At 40.3% G+C, this 21,329-nt stretch overlaps 2 protein-coding genes and 1 long non-coding RNA gene across 3 annotated transcripts in view; 1 reads left to right on the top strand and 2 right to left on the bottom strand.

The window, feature by feature from the left end:
• The window catches only part of NEB (nebulin), a 196,655-nt gene extending 181,632 nt beyond the window's left edge, over window positions 1-15,023 (bottom strand). Inside the window, exons 1-20 of the mRNA XM_088021705.1 lie at window positions 14,922-15,023; window positions 14,723-14,836; window positions 13,220-13,321; window positions 13,018-13,125; window positions 12,828-12,932; window positions 11,484-11,582; window positions 9,835-9,939; window positions 9,180-9,287; window positions 8,981-9,094; window positions 7,479-7,580; window positions 7,277-7,384; window positions 7,087-7,191; window positions 5,743-5,841; window positions 4,094-4,198; window positions 3,439-3,546; window positions 3,240-3,353; window positions 1,737-1,838; window positions 1,535-1,642; window positions 1,345-1,449; window positions 1-99 (exon numbers count right to left, since the gene is read on the bottom strand). Coding sequence (XP_087877831.1) covers window positions 1-99; window positions 1,345-1,449; window positions 1,535-1,642; window positions 1,737-1,838; window positions 3,240-3,353; window positions 3,439-3,546; window positions 4,094-4,198; window positions 5,743-5,841; window positions 7,087-7,191; window positions 7,277-7,384; window positions 7,479-7,580; window positions 8,981-9,094; window positions 9,180-9,287; window positions 9,835-9,939; window positions 11,484-11,582; window positions 12,828-12,932; window positions 13,018-13,125; window positions 13,220-13,321; window positions 14,723-14,833 — 2,007 coding nt within the window. The 5' untranslated portion in view covers window positions 14,834-14,836; window positions 14,922-15,023. The remainder of the gene's footprint in view (window positions 100-1,344; window positions 1,450-1,534; window positions 1,643-1,736; window positions 1,839-3,239; window positions 3,354-3,438; window positions 3,547-4,093; window positions 4,199-5,742; window positions 5,842-7,086; window positions 7,192-7,276; window positions 7,385-7,478; window positions 7,581-8,980; window positions 9,095-9,179; window positions 9,288-9,834; window positions 9,940-11,483; window positions 11,583-12,827; window positions 12,933-13,017; window positions 13,126-13,219; window positions 13,322-14,722; window positions 14,837-14,921) is intronic.
• A 998-nt stretch (window positions 15,024-16,021) lies between these two features.
• Window positions 16,022-17,891, bottom strand: LOC148164710 (nebulin-related-anchoring protein-like). Its single transcript, XM_088021704.1, has 4 exons — window positions 17,865-17,891; window positions 17,664-17,768; window positions 17,165-17,263; window positions 16,022-16,108 (listed from the first exon to the last, which is right to left on the bottom strand). Exons 1-4 carry the CDS (start codon window positions 17,889-17,891, stop codon window positions 16,022-16,024), a joined length of 318 nt encoding a protein of 105 aa, XP_087877830.1.
• LOC148164709 (uncharacterized) overlaps window positions 16,876-21,329 on the top strand; it is a 41,358-nt gene continuing 36,904 nt past the window's right edge. The window contains exon 1 of the long non-coding RNA XR_015767867.1: window positions 16,876-16,928. This is a non-coding gene — a long non-coding RNA (uncharacterized LOC148164709). The remainder of the gene's footprint in view (window positions 16,929-21,329) is intronic.

The following is a 21,329-nucleotide window of genomic DNA, read 5'->3' as shown; positions in this document are numbered from 1 at the left end:
ATCGCTAAGCTGTTTCGTGTTGAGCTGGGCTTGCAACAGCACAGGAGTGTCAGTGATGGCCGTGAACTTGGTCTTATCCGGATGAACTTTGTATGTATGCTAGAAAAGATATTCTTTCATGAAATTTCATAATGTATCTTTATATTCTTGTTCATATACACACTAAACTATAAAAAGTTTCCAGTTAAAAATAGAGTTTCTTTCCTGAACACTTGGTTGACATGTTCTCCCTTCCTCTCTCTCTCTCTCAATTTCCATCATCCGACGCTGTCTCCAAGCTGGTCTCCCTGCTGCAATTCAGCACCCAGATTAATCTTCTTCCTGCTGAAGCCTGACAAAGGCTCTCCCCTGGACTTGTATTCAACCTAAACTGTACCTTGGCTGATGAGCCCTACCCTACAGCATCTCCCCCCTCCCTTCATCTCCTACCATTTCCCCTCTTAAATACTGTCCCCCTGTCCGGTACCCTTCAGCTCCCTCATCCTTTCAATTCCTTAAGTGCCAAGTTTGTTCTCTCCTTAGGTTGTTCTTCCAGTTGCTCTCACCTCGATCTTGGCATGGCTGCACCTTCCTGCCCTGGACCCTCCTTGAGCACCCAGTCTATGGTGCCCACCCAGTCTCTCTCTCTGTCTCTCTCTCTCTCTCCCACATCATTCTATTTTAATTCTATAGCATCATTCTACATGTATTGTCTTATTGTCTGATCTCTCTCTTCTTTTATCATTTTTTAAGGTTTTTATTTATTTATTTGACAGAGAGAGACACAGCGAGAGAGGGAACACAAGCAGGGGAAGTGGAGAGGGAGAAGCAGGCTTCCCGCAGAGCAGGGAGCCCGATTCAGGGCTCGATCCCAGGACCCTGGGATCATGACCTGAGCCAAAGGCAGACCCTTAATGACTGAGCCACCCAGGCGCACCCCTTCTTTCTGTGTTTATTGTCTGTCTCTCCGTCTCAAATGCATGCTCCCCAAGGGGAGCCCACCTTGTTCCCTCTTCTTTCCCAGCATCAAAGACAGTGTCTGACACAAGCTAGCTCTCATATAAATTCGTTAAATAAATGAACACCTATCTCCACCTATCTCTCAGAAATTTCCCTATCTTGCCTACCCCGACCCCAAGCCATGTGTATATAAACTACCGGAAATAAAGATTTATAAAACCACAAACTATTTTGTAACTAATAGGTTTCTTCACAGTAATTTTTGTGCTCCCCAATTCCACCCAAAATTTAAAATTTAACATCAGGTAACCACTCGATGTCAGCATTTAAACGCCTGCTAAAACTACCACTAGATGGCACAAGAATCCCAAACCCCATTTCAGGAACTCAGGGCCCCTGACTCACATCTTTACACTGGTCCAGCTTCTTGATTGCTTCATATTCTTGTGTTATTGTCTGAGGGAAATAGCATTTCCCTTTATCTTCTTCATACTCTGCTTTGTAATTTTTCTATAATGAGAAAGAACAAAAAGAGATCAGCATTGTTATTGCCCCCAAATAACGTCACTGAGAGGAAGAATGGCCTTCAACTTACATCACTGTTTTGAGCCGAAACTTTCATGCAGTGTATTTGATACGGGTCCTCAAAGCTGCCTACATAATGTCCCAAAACATTCTGTACATATGAATCTTTGTATTTAGCCTGAAAAAGAAAGCATATGGATATGTCAACTGGATGTTATTTGTCAAACAGCAGAAAAGCCCTCAAACCGCAGGGCACCCTTGGCCTTTCGAACCTCGCTGAAGTTCTTCAGCAGGGTGTCGAGTTGATATTTAGGGGTCTCACAGTAGTTCATGCTCTTTGCTTTTGTCTTCTCATAGTTTTCCTTGTATAATCTCTGTTGAAAGAAAAAGAAAATCAAACAAAGAGAAGAAAATTATATTTCATGGTATAAAAGCCATTCCCATCATTGCTATATTTAACCAAAAAGGCAAATTTTGTATTTTTTCAGCATTTACTTTCCACAAGGCAGAAAAGGCAGAATGAATATGGTAGAGGTTCATGTCCTGGAGAATCTAGTCTGCAAATAACCACATATGGGCTTGTGTTATTTATCCTAACATTTCTCAGCCGGAATATACCACAGTATACCAATGCTGCTGTCTAAGCAAAGTTTTGTTTTAAAATAATTCTATCCACCTGAATGTGTTTGAAGGAAAATGAATTTTTTAAATAGTGCAAAATTAGGTAAGAGGTATAAGGTGGACCTCAGATACTCAGGCACAGTCTTAGAAAAGTATTCAGCTCAGCCCTTGATGAAAACACATTTTACAACACCTTTGGGAGTTGGTTTTTTTCACTGAGGTCTAATATTTTTCTTTATTGTAATAATACACGAAAAGATGGTTTTTCCATTTAGTTATAGGTATCATGTATTTCTACACACTCTTCTTAATTCTCCCATGTAGAAATCCAAATACATACTCGGTAAAGACAAACATAAATGATACAGAATAGGGAGTATTTCTTTTTTGCCATGATTTAGAGAAGCAACTTTTATGAAGAGTTTTATTTTAACGTTTTAGTCTTTAAAACTGAGATCAGTATTTTATAAACTTCTTAAAATAAAGTACTTTGTTCTTGAGGTTATACTTCATCTAGTTTTCCTACTTTATTGATCTTTGGCCTGATTTTCTCACTTCTTTTTTCTTTTTTTTTAAGATTTTATTTATTTGACAGAGAGAGACACAACCAGAGAGGGAACACAAGTAGGGGGAGTGGGAGAGGGAGAAGCAGGCTTCCCGCCGAGCAGGGAGCCCGATGCGGGGCTCGAACCCAGGACCCTGGGATCATGACCTGAGCAGAAGGCAGACGCTTAATGACTGAGCCACCCAGGCGCCCCTGATTTTCTCACTTCTTGCCTTTTATTTTTCTGTACATATTTTTGTAAAGTACCTGAAGTCAGATCATGACATGGAATGAATGTGTTTATACATACTGAAATATTAAGCCCATTTCTGGGAAAGACAATAAAGAAAATGCTATTGCTAGTATATTTTCCACCTAACAAAACATGGCATTAAAAAGATTAAGAAAGCATTTACAATATTCACTGGAGTCTCAAAGTACAGAGACGTCGTAAGAATGAGGAACTTATTCCTCTTTTCCCCATGGGCTTTCGTGTTTGACTTGTCATCCTGAGTCAGAGATTTCATTTGGGCTAATGTCGCACCCAACTTATAGCAAACAATAAGTGCAGCCACATCTGAAAACAAGACAGATTTACAAAGACACTCACATCACTCTGGTTTCTGGCCGTCTTCAAAGAGTGCAGCATCTTGGGATCATCATCAATGCTCAGGGCTCCAATCATTTTCCCTTTATTTTTCTCATAGTCTTTCTTGTACATCACCTGTGAAGACGTCACACGTGTCAGATGGCACCCACCGAGAACCGTCACTGCGGGCCCCCTGCCCAGGTGCCCGGGCCACACTCACATCGCTGGCAATCCTGCTGTTGGCCTTGGCTGCCAGCAGGGGAATGGCGTCCACTTTAATGTCAAACTTCTTCGCTTTGCTCTTCTCCCAGTCGTGCTTATAGATATTCTGGACAGAAAATTTCATCAGAAGATTGTAAGAACAACATCTAACATAGCTTCATCCAGTAAAAATAAAGACTGAAAATTTGTATATGTAGACTTACTTCACCTACAAAGACTGTTTACCAAATGATAGTATAATTATTCATTAATCTGTCATCCAGCTTCCCGCCTACCAAAATATAATCCTAAACACTACTTTTAATATCCCGTGAGCTTTCTAAAGATTCTGCTATGCTGATGTATAAAGGACAGTGTAAAAAGACAACCACTTGGAGGAGGTGAAATGTGACATTTAGAGATAGGAGAAATCTTGCGAAACTCTAGAGATTATCTGAGGGTTTCTGATGGTAACAGAGACTGTGGAAAATGAAATAGGATGGCTAAGTAAGAGCCTTCCCAGCATTTAGGCCTTAAAACCTCCACTTATACTCTGAAAACAGTTGCCATAGTTGTTTAGTTGCATAGCTCCTAATCTAGTCTTTGTAAACACCCATAACGTTTCCTCTTCACATGTGCACATCATGATAGATTTCTGTGGCTTTGATACTTACATCACTCAAGTTATAGGCATTGACTCTGTGTTGGATAAACTGTGGAGCATCTGCTGGTACATTGCACTTGAACTTCTCACTTTCATGTTTTGCTTTGTAATTCAGCTGGAAAACAATAGAAGATATCCAAAGAGTTTGGGGTCAGAACTTTCTCGAGTGTATATCAATGGCTAAGTTATTTCTACCCTTTTTGGAAACATGCCTCAAGGAGGCAGTCTATCCAGTCAAAGTCCATTACAGGGCTTTGACGCTCACTCCCTCTTTCAGGACCACAGTGTAGTCCAATTTGGGCTGTCATTTTGTAAATGCTATCTATCACAGCGTATGTGTGGGGAAACTCATTGTTGGATCTAAACACTTGGGCCGTCCCTTCAGGACAGGAACAAAGTTTATTAAATTCTATGATCAGAGGAGAACAATAAATAATTAAAATGCTAGCACAGTTAAAAAGATACATTCTTATTAATAAAAATGTAAAATACAGCACTTTATTTAAATTTTTTAAAAGTTGACATAGGTGGAAGGAAGGGAGTAGAGAGAGAGAATGAATGAGGCTGTTGAACTCTGGAGCTAAAGGCAAATGCACAAGACTGAGTCTTGTGTAATAAGCACCTCCAAAACAGAGCCCGGGGCCTATCCAGGCCAACGAGAAGAGCGTGTGGTGACCAGACACTGCATACAGCACCCTGTTCCTCTGCCGCTGGCCGGGTTCAGCTGCGTCAGTGATGTTAGGGTTTAGCTGTTCTTTCTTGTGGCATAAACTATTAGTAACGCTAGAAAAGTTGCATACTGAACTGACAGGACTCCTGAATTATACTGATGCCGTTTCCTTCTTTACCAATTGCAAATGAGCTCACTGTGATATTAAAGCACACTTTAGAGGAGGATAGAATGTATTTTCCTTCCTGAGAGGGCTGCGTTACTCCTAGCTACGTTAGCACCTTGCTACTCAAAGTGTGGTCCACCAACAGCACATCGGCGTCACCGAGGAACTTGTCAGAGGGTCAGCATATCCCTCCAGACCTACTGAATCAGAATCTGTATTTTAACAGGGTCACTAGGTGACCCGCATGAACGTGAATGTTCGAGAAGCACTGCTGTTCTTCCCCTGATCTTCACATGGCTGGCCATTCCGCTTTAGAACTTCCTTGAAGTCTCCACCCACTCGCTCTCTCACATCATTCTGCTCGAATCCTCTATCACCACCCTGTATTAGTTTTCTTCTTACTGCCTGATGTCCTTCTTGTTTCTGTACTCTTTGTCTTTTTGTAAAGTCTTCGTGGGCAAACGAAATGGGAAATGCTTCCCTTGTTACCTACGCAAACAGATCCTTCTGTTGTCTTTAAGGTGCCATGAAGTTTTAGTATGCATTATTCTGGGTACGTGACAGACCCTAATGGGCAAATTCCCCACTAAAAATTGGTATCTTATTGAAGAAATATTAATTATCTTTATTATTGTCTAACACCATTTTCCCTGAGGCTGCAGTTCGATCTAGCAGCTTCCTTTGCGTTTTATTAAACAAATCCTGAAAAATGACATTGTCGGGTAGAGAGATGAGCCCTTGAAGATTAAGCGTGAAAATGCTTCTATTTCAAATAAACACAGCACTCTAGGTCATCCACACTTGCACAAATCAAGCCACTTACATCGCTAAGCTGTTTCGTGTTGAGCTGGGCTTGCAACAGCACAGGAGTGTCAGTGATGGCCGTGAACTTGGTCTTATCCGGATGAACTTTGTATGTATGCTAGAAAAGATATTCTTTCATGAAATTTCATAATGTATCTTTATATTCTTGTTCATATACACACTAAACTATAAAAAGTTTCCAGTTAAAAATAGAGTTTCTTTCCTGAACACTTGGTTGACATGTTCTCCCTTCCTCTCTCTCTCTCTCAATTTCCATCATCCGACGCTGTCTCCAAGCTGGTCTCCCTGCTGCAATTCAGCACCCAGATTAATCTTCTTCCTGCTGAAGCCTGACAAAGGCTCTCCCCTGGACTTGTATTCAACCTAAACTGTACCTTGGCTGATGAGCCCTACCCTACAGCATCTCCCCCCTCCCTTCATCTCCTACCATTTCCCCTCTTAAATACTGTCCCCCTGTCCGGTACCCTTCAGCTCCCTCATCCTTTCAATTCCTTAAGTGCCAAGTTTGTTCTCTCCTTAGGTTGTTCTTCCAGTTGCTCTCACCTCGATCTTGGCATGGCTGCACCTTCCTGCCCTGGACCCTCCTTGAGCACCCAGTCTGTGGTGCCCACCCAGTCTCTCTCTCTGTCTCTCTCTCTCTCTCCCACATCATTCTATTTTAATTCTATAGCATCATTCTACATGTATTGTCTTATTGTCTGATCTCTCTCTTCTTTTATCATTTTTTAAGGTTTTTATTTATTTATTTGACAGAGAGAGACACAGCGAGAGAGGGAACACAAGCAGGGGAAGTGGAGAGGGAGAAGCAGGCTTCCCGCAGAGCAGGGAGCCCGATTCAGGGCTCGATCCCAGGACCCTGGGATCATGACCTGAGCCAAAGGCAGACCCTTAATGACTGAGCCACCCAGGCGCACCCCTTCTTTCTGTGTTTATTGTCTGTCTCTCCGTCTCAAATGCATGCTCCCCAAGGGGAGCCCACCTTGTTCCCTCTTCTTTCCCAGCATCAAAGACAGTGTCTGACACAAGCTAGCTCTCATATAAATTCGTTAAATAAATGAACACCTATCTCCACCTATCTCTCAGAAATTTCCCTATCTTGCCTACCCCGACCCCAAGCCATGTGTATATAAACTACCGGAAATAAAGATTTATAAAACCACAAACTATTTTGTAACTAATAGGTTTCTTCACAGTAATTTTTGTGCTCCCCAATTCCACCCAAAATTTAAAATTTAACATCAGGTAACCACTCGATGTCAGCATTTAAACGCCTGCTAAAACTACCACTAGATGGCACAAGAATCCCAAACCCCATTTCAGGAACTCAGGGCCCCTGACTCACATCTTTACACTGGTCCAGCTTCTTGATTGCTTCATATTCTTGTGTTATTGTCTGAGGGAAATAGCATTTCCCTTTATCTTCTTCATACTCTGCTTTGTAATTTTTCTATAATGAGAAAGAACAAAAAGAGATCAGCATTGTTATTGCCCCCAAATAACGTCACTGAGAGGAAGAATGGCCTTCAACTTACATCACTGTTTTGAGCCGAAACTTTCATGCAGTGTATTTGATACGGGTCCTCAAAGCTGCCTACATAATGTCCCAAAACATTCTGTACATATGAATCTTTGTATTTAGCCTGAAAAAGAAAGCATATGGATATGTCAACTGGATGTTATTTGTCAAACAGCAGAAAAGCCCTCAAACCGCAGGGCACCCTTGGCCTTTCGAACCTCGCTGAAGTTCTTCAGCAGGGTGTCGAGTTGATATTTAGGGGTCTCACAGTAGTTCATGCTCTTTGCTTTTGTCTTCTCATAGTTTTCCTTGTATAATCTCTGTTGAAAGAAAAAGAAAATCAAACAAAGAGAAGAAAATTATATTTCATGGTATAAAAGCCATTCCCATCATTGCTATATTTAACCAAAAAGGCAAATTTTGTATTTTTTCAGCATTTACTTTCCACAAGGCAGAAAAGGCAGAATGAATATGGTAGAGGTTCATGTCCTGGAGAATCTAGTCTGCAAATAACCACATATGGGCTTGTGTTATTTATCCTAACATTTCTCAGCCGGAATATACCACAGTATACCAATGCTGCTGTCTAAGCAAAGTTTTGTTTTAAAATAATTCTATCCACCTGAATGTGTTTGAAGGAAAATGAATTTTTTAAATAGTGCAAAATTAGGTAAGAGGTATAAGGTGGACCTCAGATACTCAGGCACAGTCTTAGAAAAGTATTCAGCTCAGCCCTTGATGAAAACACATTTTACAACACCTTTGGGAGTTGGTTTTTTTCACTGAGGTCTAATATTTTTCTTTATTGTAATAATACACGAAAAGATGGTTTTTCCATTTAGTTATAGGTATCATGTATTTCTACACACTCTTCTTAATTCTCCCGTGTAGAAATCCAAATACATACTCGGTAAAGACAAACATAAATGATACAGAATAGGGAGTATTTCTTTTTTGCCATGATTTAGAGAAGCAACTTTTATGAAGAGTTTTATTTTAATGTTTAGTCTTTAAAACTGAGATCAGTATTTTATAAACTTCTTAAAATAAAGTACTTTGTTCTTGAGGTTATACTTCATCTAGTTTTCCTACTTTATTGATCTTTGGCCTGATTTTCTCACTTCTTTTTTCTTTTTTTTTAAGATTTTATTTATTTGACAGAGAGAGACACAACCAGAGAGGGAACACAAGTAGGGGGAGTGGGAGAGGGAGAAGCAGGCTTCCCGCGGAGCAGGGAGCCCGATGCGGGGCTCGAACCCAGGACCCTGGGATCATGGCCTGAGCAGAAGGCAGACGCTTAATGACTGAGCCACCCAGGCGCCCCTGATTTTCTCACTTCTTGCCTTTTATTTTTCTGTACATATTTTTGTAAAGTACCTGAAGTCAGATCATGACATGGAATGAATGTGTTTATACATACTGAAATATTAAGCCCATTTCTGGGAAAGACAATAAAGAAAATGCTATTGCTAGTATATTTTCCACCTAACAAAACATGGCATTAAAAAGATTAAGAAAGCATTTACAATATTCACTGGAGTCTCAAAGTACAGAGACGTCGTAAGAATGAGGAACTTATTCCTCTTTTCCCCATGGGCTTTCGTGTTTGACTTGTCATCCTGAGTCAGAGATTTCATTTGGGCTAATGTCGCACCCAACTTATAGCAAACAATAAGTGCAGCCACATCTGAAAACAAGACAGATTTACAAAGACACTCACATCACTCTGGTTTCTGGCCGTCTTCAAAGAGTGCAGCATCTTGGGATCATCATCAATGCTCAGGGCTCCAATCATTTTCCCTTTATTTTTCTCATAGTCTTTCTTGTACATCACCTGTGAAGACGTCACACGTGTCAGATGGCACCCACCGAGAACCGTCACTGCGGGCCCCCTGCCCAGGTGCCCGGGCCACACTCACATCGCTGGCAATCCTGCTGTTGGCCTTGGCTGCCAGCAGGGGAATGGCGTCCACTTTAATGTCAAACTTCTTCGCTTTGCTCTTCTCCCAGTCGTGCTTATAGATATTCTGGACAGAAAATTTCATCAGAAGATTGTAAGAACAACATCTAACATAGCTTCATCCAGTAAAAATAAAGACTGAAAATTTGTATATGTAGACTTACTTCACCTACAAAGACTGTTTACCAAATGATAGTATAATTATTCATTAATCTGTCATCCAGCTTCCCGCCTACCAAAATATAATCCTAAACACTACTTTTAATATCCCGTGAGCTTTCTAAAGATTCTGCTATGCTGATGTATAAAGGACAGTGTAAAAAGACAACCACTTGGAGGAGGTGAAATGTGACATTTAGAGATAGGAGAAATCTTGCGAAACTCTAGAGATTATCTGAGGGTTTCTGATGGTAACAGAGACTGTGGAAAATGAAATAGGATGGCTAAGTAAGAGCCTTCCCAGCATTTAGGCCTTAAAACCTCCACTTATACTCTGAAAACAGTTGCCATAGTTGTTTAGTTGCATAGCTCCTAATCTAGTCTTTGTAAACACCCATAACGTTTCCTCTTCACATGTGCACATCATGATAGATTTCTGTGGCTTTGATACTTACATCACTCAAGTTATAGGCATTGACTCTGTGTTGGATAAACTGTGGAGCATCTGCTGGTACATTGCACTTGAACTTCTCACTTTCATGTTTTGCTTTGTAATTCAGCTGGAAAACAATAGAAGATATCCAAAGAGTTTGGGGTCAGAACTTTCTCGAGTGTATATCAATGGCTAAGTTATTTCTACCCTTTTTGGAAACATGCCTCAAGGAGGCAGTCTATCCAGTCAAAGTCCATTACAGGGCTTTGACGCTCACTCCCTCTTTCAGGACCACAGTGTAGTCCAATTTGGGCTGTCATTTTGTAAATGCTATCTATCACAGCGTATGTGTGGGGAAACTCATTGTTGGATCTAAACACTTGGGCCGTCCCTTCAGGACAGGAACAAAGTTTATTAAATTCTATGATCAGAGGAGAACAATAAATAATTAAAATGCTAGCACAGTTAAAAAGATACATTCTTATTAATAAAAATGTAAAATACAGCACTTTATTTAAATTTTTTAAAAGTTGACATAGGTGGAAGGAAGGGAGTAGAGAGAGAGAATGAATGAGGCTGTTGAACTCTGGAGCTAAAGGCAAATGCACAAGACTGAGTCTTGTGTAATAAGCACCTCCAAAACAGAGCCCGGGGCCTATCCAGGCCAACGAGAAGAGCGTGTGGTGACCAGACACTGCATACAGCACCCTGTTCCTCTGCCGCTGGCCGGGTTCAGCTGCGTCAGTGATGTTAGGGTTTAGCTGTTCTTTCTTGTGGCATAAACTATTAGTAACGCTAGAAAAGTTGCATACTGAACTGACAGGACTCCTGAATTATACTGATGCCGTTTCCTTCTTTACCAATTGCAAATGAGCTCACTGTGATATTAAAGCACACTTTAGAGGAGGATAGAATGTATTTTCCTTCCTGAGAGGGCTGCGTTACTCCTAGCTACGTTAGCACCTTGCTACTCAAAGTGTGGTCCACCAACAGCACATCGGCGTCACCGAGGAACTTGTCAGAGGGTCAGCATATCCCTCCAGACCTACTGAATCAGAATCTGTATTTTAACAGGGTCACTAGGTGACCCGCATGAACGTGAATGTTCGAGAAGCACTGCTGTTCTTCCCCTGATCTTCACATGGCTGGCCATTCCGCTTTAGAACTTCCTTGAAGTCTCCACCCACTCGCTCTCTCACATCATTCTGCTCGAATCCTCTATCACCACCCTGTATTAGTTTTCTTCTTACTGCCTGATGTCCTTCTTGTTTCTGTACTCTTTGTCTTTTTGTAAAGTCTTCGTGGGCAAACGAAATGGGAAATGCTTCCCTTGTTACCTACGCAAACAGATCCTTCTGTTGTCTTTAAGGTGCCATGAAGTTTTAGTATGCATTATTCTGGGTACGTGACAGACCCTAATGGGCAAATTCCCCACTAAAAATTGGTATCTTATTGAAGAAATATTAATTATCTTTATTATTGTCTAACACCATTTTCCCTGAGGCTGCAGTTCGATCTAGCAGCTTCCTTTGCGTTTTATTAAACAAATCCTGAAAAATGACATTGTCGGGTAGAGAGATGAGCCCTTGAAGATTAAGCGTGAAAATGCTTCTATTTCAAATAAACACAGCACTCTAGGTCATCCACACTTGCACAAATCAAGCCACTTACATCGCTAAGCTGTTTCGTGTTGAGCTGGGCTTGCAACAGCACAGGAGTGTCAGTGATGGCCGTGAACTTGGTCTTATCCGGATGAACTTTGTATGTATGCTAGAAAAGATATTCTTTCATGAAATTTCATAATGTATCTTTATATTCTTGTTCATATACACACTAAACTATAAAAAGTTTCCAGTTAAAAATAGAGTTTCTTTCCTGAACACTTGGTTGACATGTTCTCCCTTCCTCTCTCTCTCTCTCAATTTCCATCATCCGACGCTGTCTCCAAGCTGGTCTCCCTGCTGCAATTCAGCACCCAGATTAATCTTCTTCCTGCTGAAGCCTGACAAAGGCTCTCCCCTGGACTTGTATTCAACCTAAACTGTACCTTGGCTGATGAGCCCTACCCTACAGCATCTCCCCCCTCCCTTCATCTCCTACCATTTCCCCTCTTAAATACTGTCCCCCTGTCCGGTACCCTTCAGCTCCCTCATCCTTTCAATTCCTTAAGTGCCAAGTTTGTTCTCTCCTTAGGTTGTTCTTCCAGTTGCTCTCACCTCGATCTTGGCATGGCTGCACCTTCCTGCCCTGGACCCTCCTTGAGCACCCAGTCTATGGTGCCCACCCAGTCTCTCTCTCTGTCTCTCTCTCTCTCTCCCACATCATTCTATTTTAATTCTATAGCATCATTCTACATGTATTGTCTTATTGTCTGATCTCTCTCTTCTTTTATCATTTTTTAAGGTTTTTATTTATTTATTTGACAGAGAGAGACACAGCGAGAGAGGGAACACAAGCAGGGGAAGTGGAGAGGGAGAAGCAGGCTTCCCGCAGAGCAGGGAGCCCGATTCAGGGCTCGATCCCAGGACCCTGGGATCATGACCTGAGCCAAAGGCAGACCCTTAATGACTGAGCCACCCAGGCGCACCCCTTCTTTCTGTGTTTATTGTCTGTCTCTCCGTCTCAAATGCATGCTCCCCAAGGGGAGCCCACCTTGTTCCCTCTTCTTTCCCAGCATCAAAGACAGTGTCTGACACAAGCTAGCTCTCATATAAATTCGTTAAATAAATGAACACCTATCTCCACCTATCTCTCAGAAATTTCCCTATCTTGCCTACCCCGACCCCAAGCCATGTGTATATAAACTACCGGAAATAAAGATTTATAAAACCACAAACTATTTTGTAACTAATAGGTTTCTTCACAGTAATTTTTGTGCTCCCCAATTCCACCCAAAATTTAAAATTTAACATCAGGTAACCACTCGATGTCAGCATTTAAACGCCTGCTAAAACTACCACTAGATGGCACAAGAATCCCAAACCCCATTTCAGGAACTCAGGGCCCCTGACTCACATCTTTACACTGGTCCAGCTTCTTGATTGCTTCATATTCTTGTGTTATTGTCTGAGGGAAATAGCATTTCCCTTTATCTTCTTCATACTCTGCTTTGTAATTTTTCTATAATGAGAAAGAACAAAAAGAGATCAGCATTGTTATTGCCCCCAAATAACGTCACTGAGAGGAAGAATGGCCTTCAACTTACATCACTGTTTTGAGCCGAAACTTTCATGCAGTGTATTTGATACGGGTCCTCAAAGCTGCCTACATAATGTCCCAAAACATTCTGTACATATGAATCTTTGTATTTAGCCTGAAAAAGAAAGCATATGGATATGTCAACTGGATGTTATTTGTCAAACAGCAGAAAAGCCCTCAAACCGCAGGGCACCCTTGGCCTTTCGAACCTCGCTGAAGTTCTTCAGCAGGGTGTCGAGTTGATATTTAGGGGTCTCACAGTAGTTCATGCTCTTTGCTTTTGTCTTCTCATAGTTTTCCTTGTATAATCTCTGTTGAAAGAAAAAGAAAATCAAACAAAGAGAAGAAAATTATATTTCATGGTATAAAAGCCATTCCCATCATTGCTATATTTAACCAAAAAGGCAAATTTTGTATTTTTTCAGCATTTACTTTCCACAAGGCAGAAAAGGCAGAATGAATATGGTAGAGGTTCATGTCCTGGAGAATCTAGTCTGCAAATAACCACATATGGGCTTGTGTTATTTATCCTAACATTTCTCAGCCGGAATATACCACAGTATACCAATGCTGCTGTCTAAGCAAAGTTTTGTTTTAAAATAATTCTATCCACCTGAATGTGTTTGAAGGAAAATGAATTTTTTAAATAGTGCAAAATTAGGTAAGAGGTATAAGGTGGACCTCAGATACTCAGGCACAGTCTTAGAAAAGTATTCAGCTCAGCCCTTGATGAAAACACATTTTACAACACCTTTGGGAGTTGGTTTTTTTCACTGAGGTCTAATATTTTTCTTTATTGTAATAATACACGAAAAGATGGTTTTTCCATTTAGTTATAGGTATCATGTATTTCTACACACTCTTCTTAATTCTCCCGTGTAGAAATCCAAATACATACTCGGTAAAGACAAACATAAATGATACAGAATAGGGAGTATTTCTTTTTTGCCATGATTTAGAGAAGCAACTTTTATGAAGAGTTTTATTTTAATGTTTAGTCTTTAAAACTGAGATCAGTATTTTATAAACTTCTTAAAATAAAGTACTTTGTTCTTGAGGTTATACTTCATCTAGTTTTCCTACTTTATTGATCTTTGGCCTGATTTTCTCACTTCTTTTTTCTTTTTTTTTAAGATTTTATTTATTTGACAGAGAGAGACACAACCAGAGAGGGAACACAAGTAGGGGGAGTGGGAGAGGGAGAAGCAGGCTTCCCGCGGAGCAGGGAGCCCGATGCGGGGCTCGAACCCAGGACCCTGGGATCATGGCCTGAGCAGAAGGCAGACGCTTAATGACTGAGCCACCCAGGCGCCCCTGATTTTCTCACTTCTTGCCTTTTATTTTTCTTACATATTTTTGTAAAGTACCTGAAGTCAGATCATGACATGGAATGAATATGTGTTTATACATACTGAAATATTAAGCCCATTTCTGGGAAAGACAATAAAGAAAATGCTATTGCTAGTATATTTTCCACCTAATAAAACATGGCATTAAAAAGATTAAGGAAGCATTTACAATATTCACTGGTGTCTCAAAGTACAGAGACGTCGTAAGTATGAGGAACTTATTCCTCTTTTCCCCATGGGCTTTCGTGTTTGACTTGTCATCCTGAGTCAGAGATTTCATTTGGGCTAATGTCGCACCCAACTTATAGCAAACAATAAGTGCAGCCACATCTGAAAACAAGACAGATTTACAAAGACACTCACATCACTCTGGTTTCTGGCCGTCTTCAAAGAGTGCAGCATCTTGGGATCATCATCAATGCTCAGGGCTCCAATCATTTTCCCTTTATTTTTCTCATAGTCTTTCTTGTACATCACCTGTGAAGACGTCACACGTGTCAGATGGCACCCACCGAGAACCGTCACTGCGGGCCCCCTGCCCAGGTGCCCGGGCCACACTCACATCGCTGGCGATCCTGCTGTTGGCCTTGGCTGCCAGCAGGGGAATGGCGTCCACTTTAATGTCAAACTTCTTCGCTTTGCTCTTCTCCCAGTCGTGCTTATAGATATTCTGGACAGAAACGTTTTAAGAAAGGAATTGGCAAAAATGATATGCATGTTTACCACACGTTAAAGACTAATGAGTATCTCAATACTCTGGCTTACTACGAAATAAATGGGTCATTTTCATTGTCCAGAAAATCATGCATATTTTAGTTATTTCACTTCAAGCCGGAGCTTCTGATTTTCCAAGATCAAGGTTCTCTACTTCCCATTAGAATCTCTCATCAAATTAACCTAATTTTAGTGACCATACTAATATCTGATTCCTAACACTGAGTACTTCACAGAGTGGCACAAATATTCTATAGTTAATTTACTTTTTGTGATCTAAAGATATCACTTCAATTTGATCTCAAATTCCTCTGAAAAGATTATTTCCTGAATCATTACAATACTCACTGATGCTGAATAATCTAAGTACTTATTTATAGAATTGTTGAAGAAATTGAGATCTCCTCTCCAAGGGGAATTTGACTTTTCTATAAAATTAAGTTTTGAAAATGAAAGGTATCAATGGATACTTGGCCTTAACTCCTTTTGAATACCCTACATATCTTAGTGTAAGCTCTCTTACTTGTAGAAATAAACACCATTTGTGTGAAATAAGGGACATTATACATCTGAGGAATAAATAAAATGAAATTGTATCTAAAAAAAACAGGTCCTGGGTGAAAATTAATTTTAGTATAGCATAAATGAATATATGGCTAAAATATCTAACATTATGATTTATAGTTAAATCTAGATGAGTGGTGTCATTTTGAGGGTTGGTTAAAACATATTACGATTGTCTGATTGTATGAAGGTACTTATGACATTGCTACCAACATTTATAAGGTGAATTCAAAGATATGTGGGCAGAGGCATAGGGATGTGATACACAGGTTAAATGTTCTTCCCATCTTGAACAAAGAAGTGTTTATTCAATGAAACAATCCAGAAATAAAAACACAGGTCACCAGGATAGCCCATGGCAGAGTATATGGGAACTTACATCACTCAGGTTATAGGCATTGACTTTGTGTTGGAGGAGGGCAGGAGTATCTGGAGGTAAGTGGCATTTGAACTTCTCACTTTCATGCTTTGCTTTGTAGTTCAGCTGAGACAGAGAGTGAGAGAGACAGAAATAGAGGGAGAGAGACATACAATAAAGGCGACAATTAGTTCTGAAGAAGAAATGTCCCAAAATACAAAAATCTCCTGTGGTACATTTCATAAAATAAAATGTAAAATACATTTTGTTTAAATAACAACTGACAATGTTGTTAAGATCGAGACCCAAGTCCAGAGCTAGGGTGGGCCACCATGTGTTACTGACAACCTGTGTGATATCACGTCTGTCACTGGGGTAGGACTGTTCTGGAAGGAGGTGGCTCTCTCACATATGCTCCCTCTTGCATGCATTATCACAATTGGCCCTCAGAATCAGGGGACTCTGAGACTCACAGCCCTTTCTCTCTTTCCGTTGTCAATGCTCTTTCTGGAGAACATGTTCTAACAAACCTGGTTACATCCCCTCACACACATTATGGTTTGTTAAGACTCTTATGTGAAGATTTCATTTCTGTCCATAAATCGACAGGTTACTTTTATTGTTTTGTCTGGTTCAACACAAGCTCGCAAGTTCATACTTAAAACTCACGTGATAAAACTTATCTCAAAAACTCCATTTTTCAAAAACTTATTTGAGACAGAGATATCTCATGTATTGAATATCTGCTCTGGGCCAGGGTATTTACTATGCTAGCATCTCCTTTCATTTCCTCTTCAAAGCAACCACAAATTACGAAAGGGAAATAGGAGGCATAGAGAGGTTCAACAATTTGCCTATGCTGCCAGGTTGTAAAGACAGCTGGAAGTTCAACCAGTCTTGACTGACTCAAGAACTCATGTTCTTTCCAGGGCGGTAAGCTACATCATTTCCCTTCTAGAACCATTTTGCTATCATTGTTATCCATCTGAGAAGATGCAAGGCAACTAAATAAGGAGATATTTTAGGTGATTACAAATATAGACAAGTTAAATGTGCTAAAACTTACTTAGCCTTTTTTGGTAAATGTGACAAGTCACTGGATTTTATATATGGACTTACGATAGGTTAACCCTCCTAACTGGATTTCCTGCATATTTAAAGGAACTTACATCACTCAGTTGTTTGGAATTGACTTGGGCTTGCACCTGAACAGGAGAGTCGGTGACTTGAGTGAATTTTGTCTTATCTGGAGGGACTTTGTAGGTATGCTGTGGAGGAAAAAAGGAATTGTTTTTAGCGATCAAATCCAAGTTGGCCTATAGGCCAAGCAAGCAGAACCCATTCCTCAAAAGAAAAGAAACTTATAGTTAATCAAACACAGGGCTCTTTTCTAATTAGACTGCCGTGTTTTTGAGAGGTGCTTTCACATCTGTACAAGAGACTTTCTCATTCTTCAGATTTCCGATAACCCTTCTTTGGGGAAATGAACTAGAACTAGCTCTTGAAATGTATGGATGACAATAGGAGAAATCAGGTCATCTACTACAAAATAAATTTTGTTTCTTGCCATTTCCTTGCTTGCATTTATTTGAAAAGTGTTACCATTGTAAATATCTCTTGACACCTGGAGGCTACGGAGGGCAGTCAAAGTTCATACCATAGACTTACATCTTTACACTGATCCAGTTTCTTGATTGTATCATACTCTTGAGTTATAGTCTGGGGGAAGAAGCCTTTGCCTCTGTCTTCTTCATATTCTGCTTTGTAGTTTTTCTATGAAGAAAAGAAATCAGATATAAGGATGCAACCATTTATTCATGCTCTAAAGACATGTTAGTTGGAAAGCTAGACAACTGTCTTAGAACTTACATCACTGTTCTGAGCTGCGATTTTCATGCAGTGCGTATGATATGGATCCTCAAAGCTGCCTACATAATGTCCCAAAATATTCTTTAAGTAGGAATCTTTGTATTTAGCCTGAAAGACAAGACATATTTCACATATTTATTGGGGGAAATAACAGATCTTTTCTTAGCAAAAGAAGTAACCACAGGACTACTTACATCACTAGTGAAGTTGTGCAGAACTGTATCAAGTTGAAATTTGGGGGTTTCACAGTAATTTATGCTCTTTGCCTTTGTCTTTTCATAGTTTTCCTTGTATAGTTTCTGTCAAAGAAAAAAAAAATATCAGTTAAAGTAGATTCCTGTCACTCCCACACTGATTATAACACTTGTATTTCCCAACACTCAACAAAAGAAGAAGAAAAAAAAGATACCGCCTGTCAACTGTCTTAAAAACTGACAACCAAACATTGGGGTGTGGTGAATGATAAGTTTCTTCTATTAGCAATGACTGTAAAGCATAGGTTTTTAAGAGTCACCAAAAAACCTAGAAACCAGTATGCTGCCTCAGACCAAGCCCTTAGTTACGGAGAGTTGTGTGTATTTCAGCACTGCTCCATCTTCCCTCCCCCAGCTCACAGACTCATCCCTCACTGATGGTGCTACAACAGACAGCAATATTCTGAACAGTGAATTTTTTTTTAATTTTAATTTTTTAATTTTTTTTTAAATAAACCTTCACGAAAAAGTTTAGTATACATTGAAAAATACACGCACTCTCCCTTCCTCCTTCCACCACGGGAAAACCCCTTAGGCAAACAGACAGTATATCTTAAAATTACGGTATATACAAGAACTCAGATGATAAAGCTACTCACTCTTCTTCTCTGCTAGGATTTAAATTTATCTCTAATGATAACAATAAACAACTATTGGATTTTAAAGGCGCGACTGAGAAAGTACGTCTGGTCACTTTCTCATGTTGGGTTTTGAGATTGTAAACGGTGCTATTTGGTTTTTAAATTTTTATATTGTTCCCTTTATCAGCAAAAGAGATTTGAACCTGGGCTTTTAGATGTTTGGTAAAGATGACCTTCATCTAGGAAACAGGAGACCTGCTTTGCACTGATTTCCCAACAGAGCTCTTTGGATGGATGCACTGATTCTCTCACCTGCCACTCCAACTCCACTCACCCCCTTCCTGAACCACATGCACACATTTCTATGGTGCTGACTTAATTCGGGGGTCAAAGAAAAGATAACTAACCCGTAGAGAGAACCATGTATAATCCTCAAATATTGGGAAAGCTTAATACAGTGTAATTATAAGGGAAAAACTCAACTGATCACATGTTCAGTCTCTTTATTGACATAGTCAAAGTGGTCTCGGGCTGTTAGTCTCTTAATGCCCTTTCTCACTCATCCAATCTATTTTACATCTAATGGATTGGTCAGACTAATTCCACACGTAGAAACTCCTGTGAAGACTCAGGGAGCCATCTTTTAAGTCACACTGTCTGCAAATGATGGTTTCTAGAGAAAGATCTGCACAAAGAATGGTGGAGGTGAGGAGAAGCAGCTGTGAAACACAGGCTGTTTGTCCTCGCCCCGCCTGAAGAACACAAGGGCAGGGTGCATACACAACTTCATCTCTCACTCGCCTACCCTTTCAAAGTCTCCTGCCTGTATCAAGATCACATGTATCTCCTATAGCATAATATGGAAGCTCAGGCACCAGAGCCTATAAGCAAATGAGGATTTCTCTGCCCACTGAGCTAAATTCATAGGCCCCTCAAAACTGACACACATCATACTCAGAGGCCTTCATGTCTTCCTGTGAGTAAACAGTTCAGGGGAACTGCTACACTAGAATCTTAAAGTATTTGCAAAGTTATATATGCATTTAGTCATTATAGGAGAAAATTTTCATCTCTCTGGCAGCTAAGGTTAAAAAAACACTCTTTAACAAGAATGTACTTACATCACTCAGGGCATTTCCTGCCGCCTTCAGCTGCTTGAGCAGTGGGTTCTCTGAAGCAGGAAGTACATTATAATCTGCTTTTCCTTTATTCTTTTCATAGTCTTCTTTGTATTTTACCTGTAGGAGTGAAATAAAATGAGAAAGTAATGCTCTGGGTTATTTTTGCTCTTGTCTCTATTATGGATATTATGACATAGTTCCACAAATCAATTTTCTCTCTGGAAAAGTGGCAGCTTGACATTTTACAAACAAAATACTCAGAGTAACTCATAACAGCAGCAGAGCAACTGTATAAATTTCCAGGATAATTTTTCTTCCCATTCATTTGTTTATTCAAAAATATTCATAGGGTGTCGATTACGCGCTGGCTCTGGGACAGATCCAAGAAAAAATAGCCCCTGGTCCCCGCCCTCAAAGAGAAAAAGACACACACAAATGACAGTGCATCGTGTCCCTGACACTTGCTGCTCCACAATCCTCATTTAGCTCTTAGCTTCCAGCTGCCTAATTTGCCAACCCATTTTTAAAGAAAGCAAGCCAGAAGCATCATCAATCTATCCTCTTATGCTTCATCTGTGACCGTGAGCATGTGTGTATTTAATGTACATGCAGAAGAGAGAGGGAGGGGCTGGAGGTTGGATGAAGGATGACAACCGCTCTTTTCTTTCTGCCCTTCCCACTTTTCACCTTTGATTCTAGCTTTAGCAGAAGCTTTAAATGAGCACCCAAAGCCCGTGTCAGGAACATGCCAAAAGGGAGAACAAGAAACTGATCGAGTTCTGACCATGATCCCCAGTGTCAGCCATTTATTCTGGCAACATAACTGTAGAATACAGGACCTAGATACAGAATCCTGGATAGTCTACCAACATCTGAGGACCTCAAAAACCAAATATCATCAGTTTGGTCTCCAAAGGCAGGAGATACACAGCTGAAAGAGAGATGTACCACCCCCTACAGCACATACAGAAGACTCACAGGGGCTCACCTACAGGAATGAAAGATACAACCTTTCTATCTTACAGAATTATGTATTTCATTGAAAAATGGAACCAACCAGAAAAGGAGTTCCACACACCCTCCTATCTCCCTAACTGTATCTGGGATATGTGGCCTCTTCTCCTGTTTATGGATGAACTGTCAGGACTTGTGTCAAAGTCACCCCTCTGGTGTTAAGCACCAGAACCCTTCCTCTTTCACCTACTCAAGGATATCACTCCAGCCACTCTTCCCAACTCAGATATCATATTTTCCCTCCACACTGGATTTTTCCCAACAGCATAGAAACATGGGGTCTTTGTCTGTTATCTTAAAAGAATCCCCTCTTCAGCCACATATCCCTCAGCCACTACCTCACTTTCCTCTTTTCCTTTCAGGAAAATACTTTGAAAAAGTTGAGTATACTTACATTCTTCTGTTTCTGTTCTCATTCACTCATGAGCCCTCTCTAAGCAGACTCAACTAAGTTGCTCTTGTTGAGTTCATCAGAGACCAGACATTGGTAAATTC

Source organism: Eumetopias jubatus, unplaced genomic scaffold (assembly GCF_037043125.1).
Source record: "Eumetopias jubatus isolate StellerSeaLion01/CBP00866 unplaced genomic scaffold, mEumJub1_p1.0 scaffold_3, whole genome shotgun sequence".
In the NCBI taxonomy this organism is placed as follows: domain Eukaryota; kingdom Metazoa; phylum Chordata; class Mammalia; order Carnivora; family Otariidae; genus Eumetopias; species Eumetopias jubatus.
The sequence above is the reverse complement of the archived record's forward strand: the minus strand, read 5'-3'. Positions and strand labels throughout refer to the sequence as shown.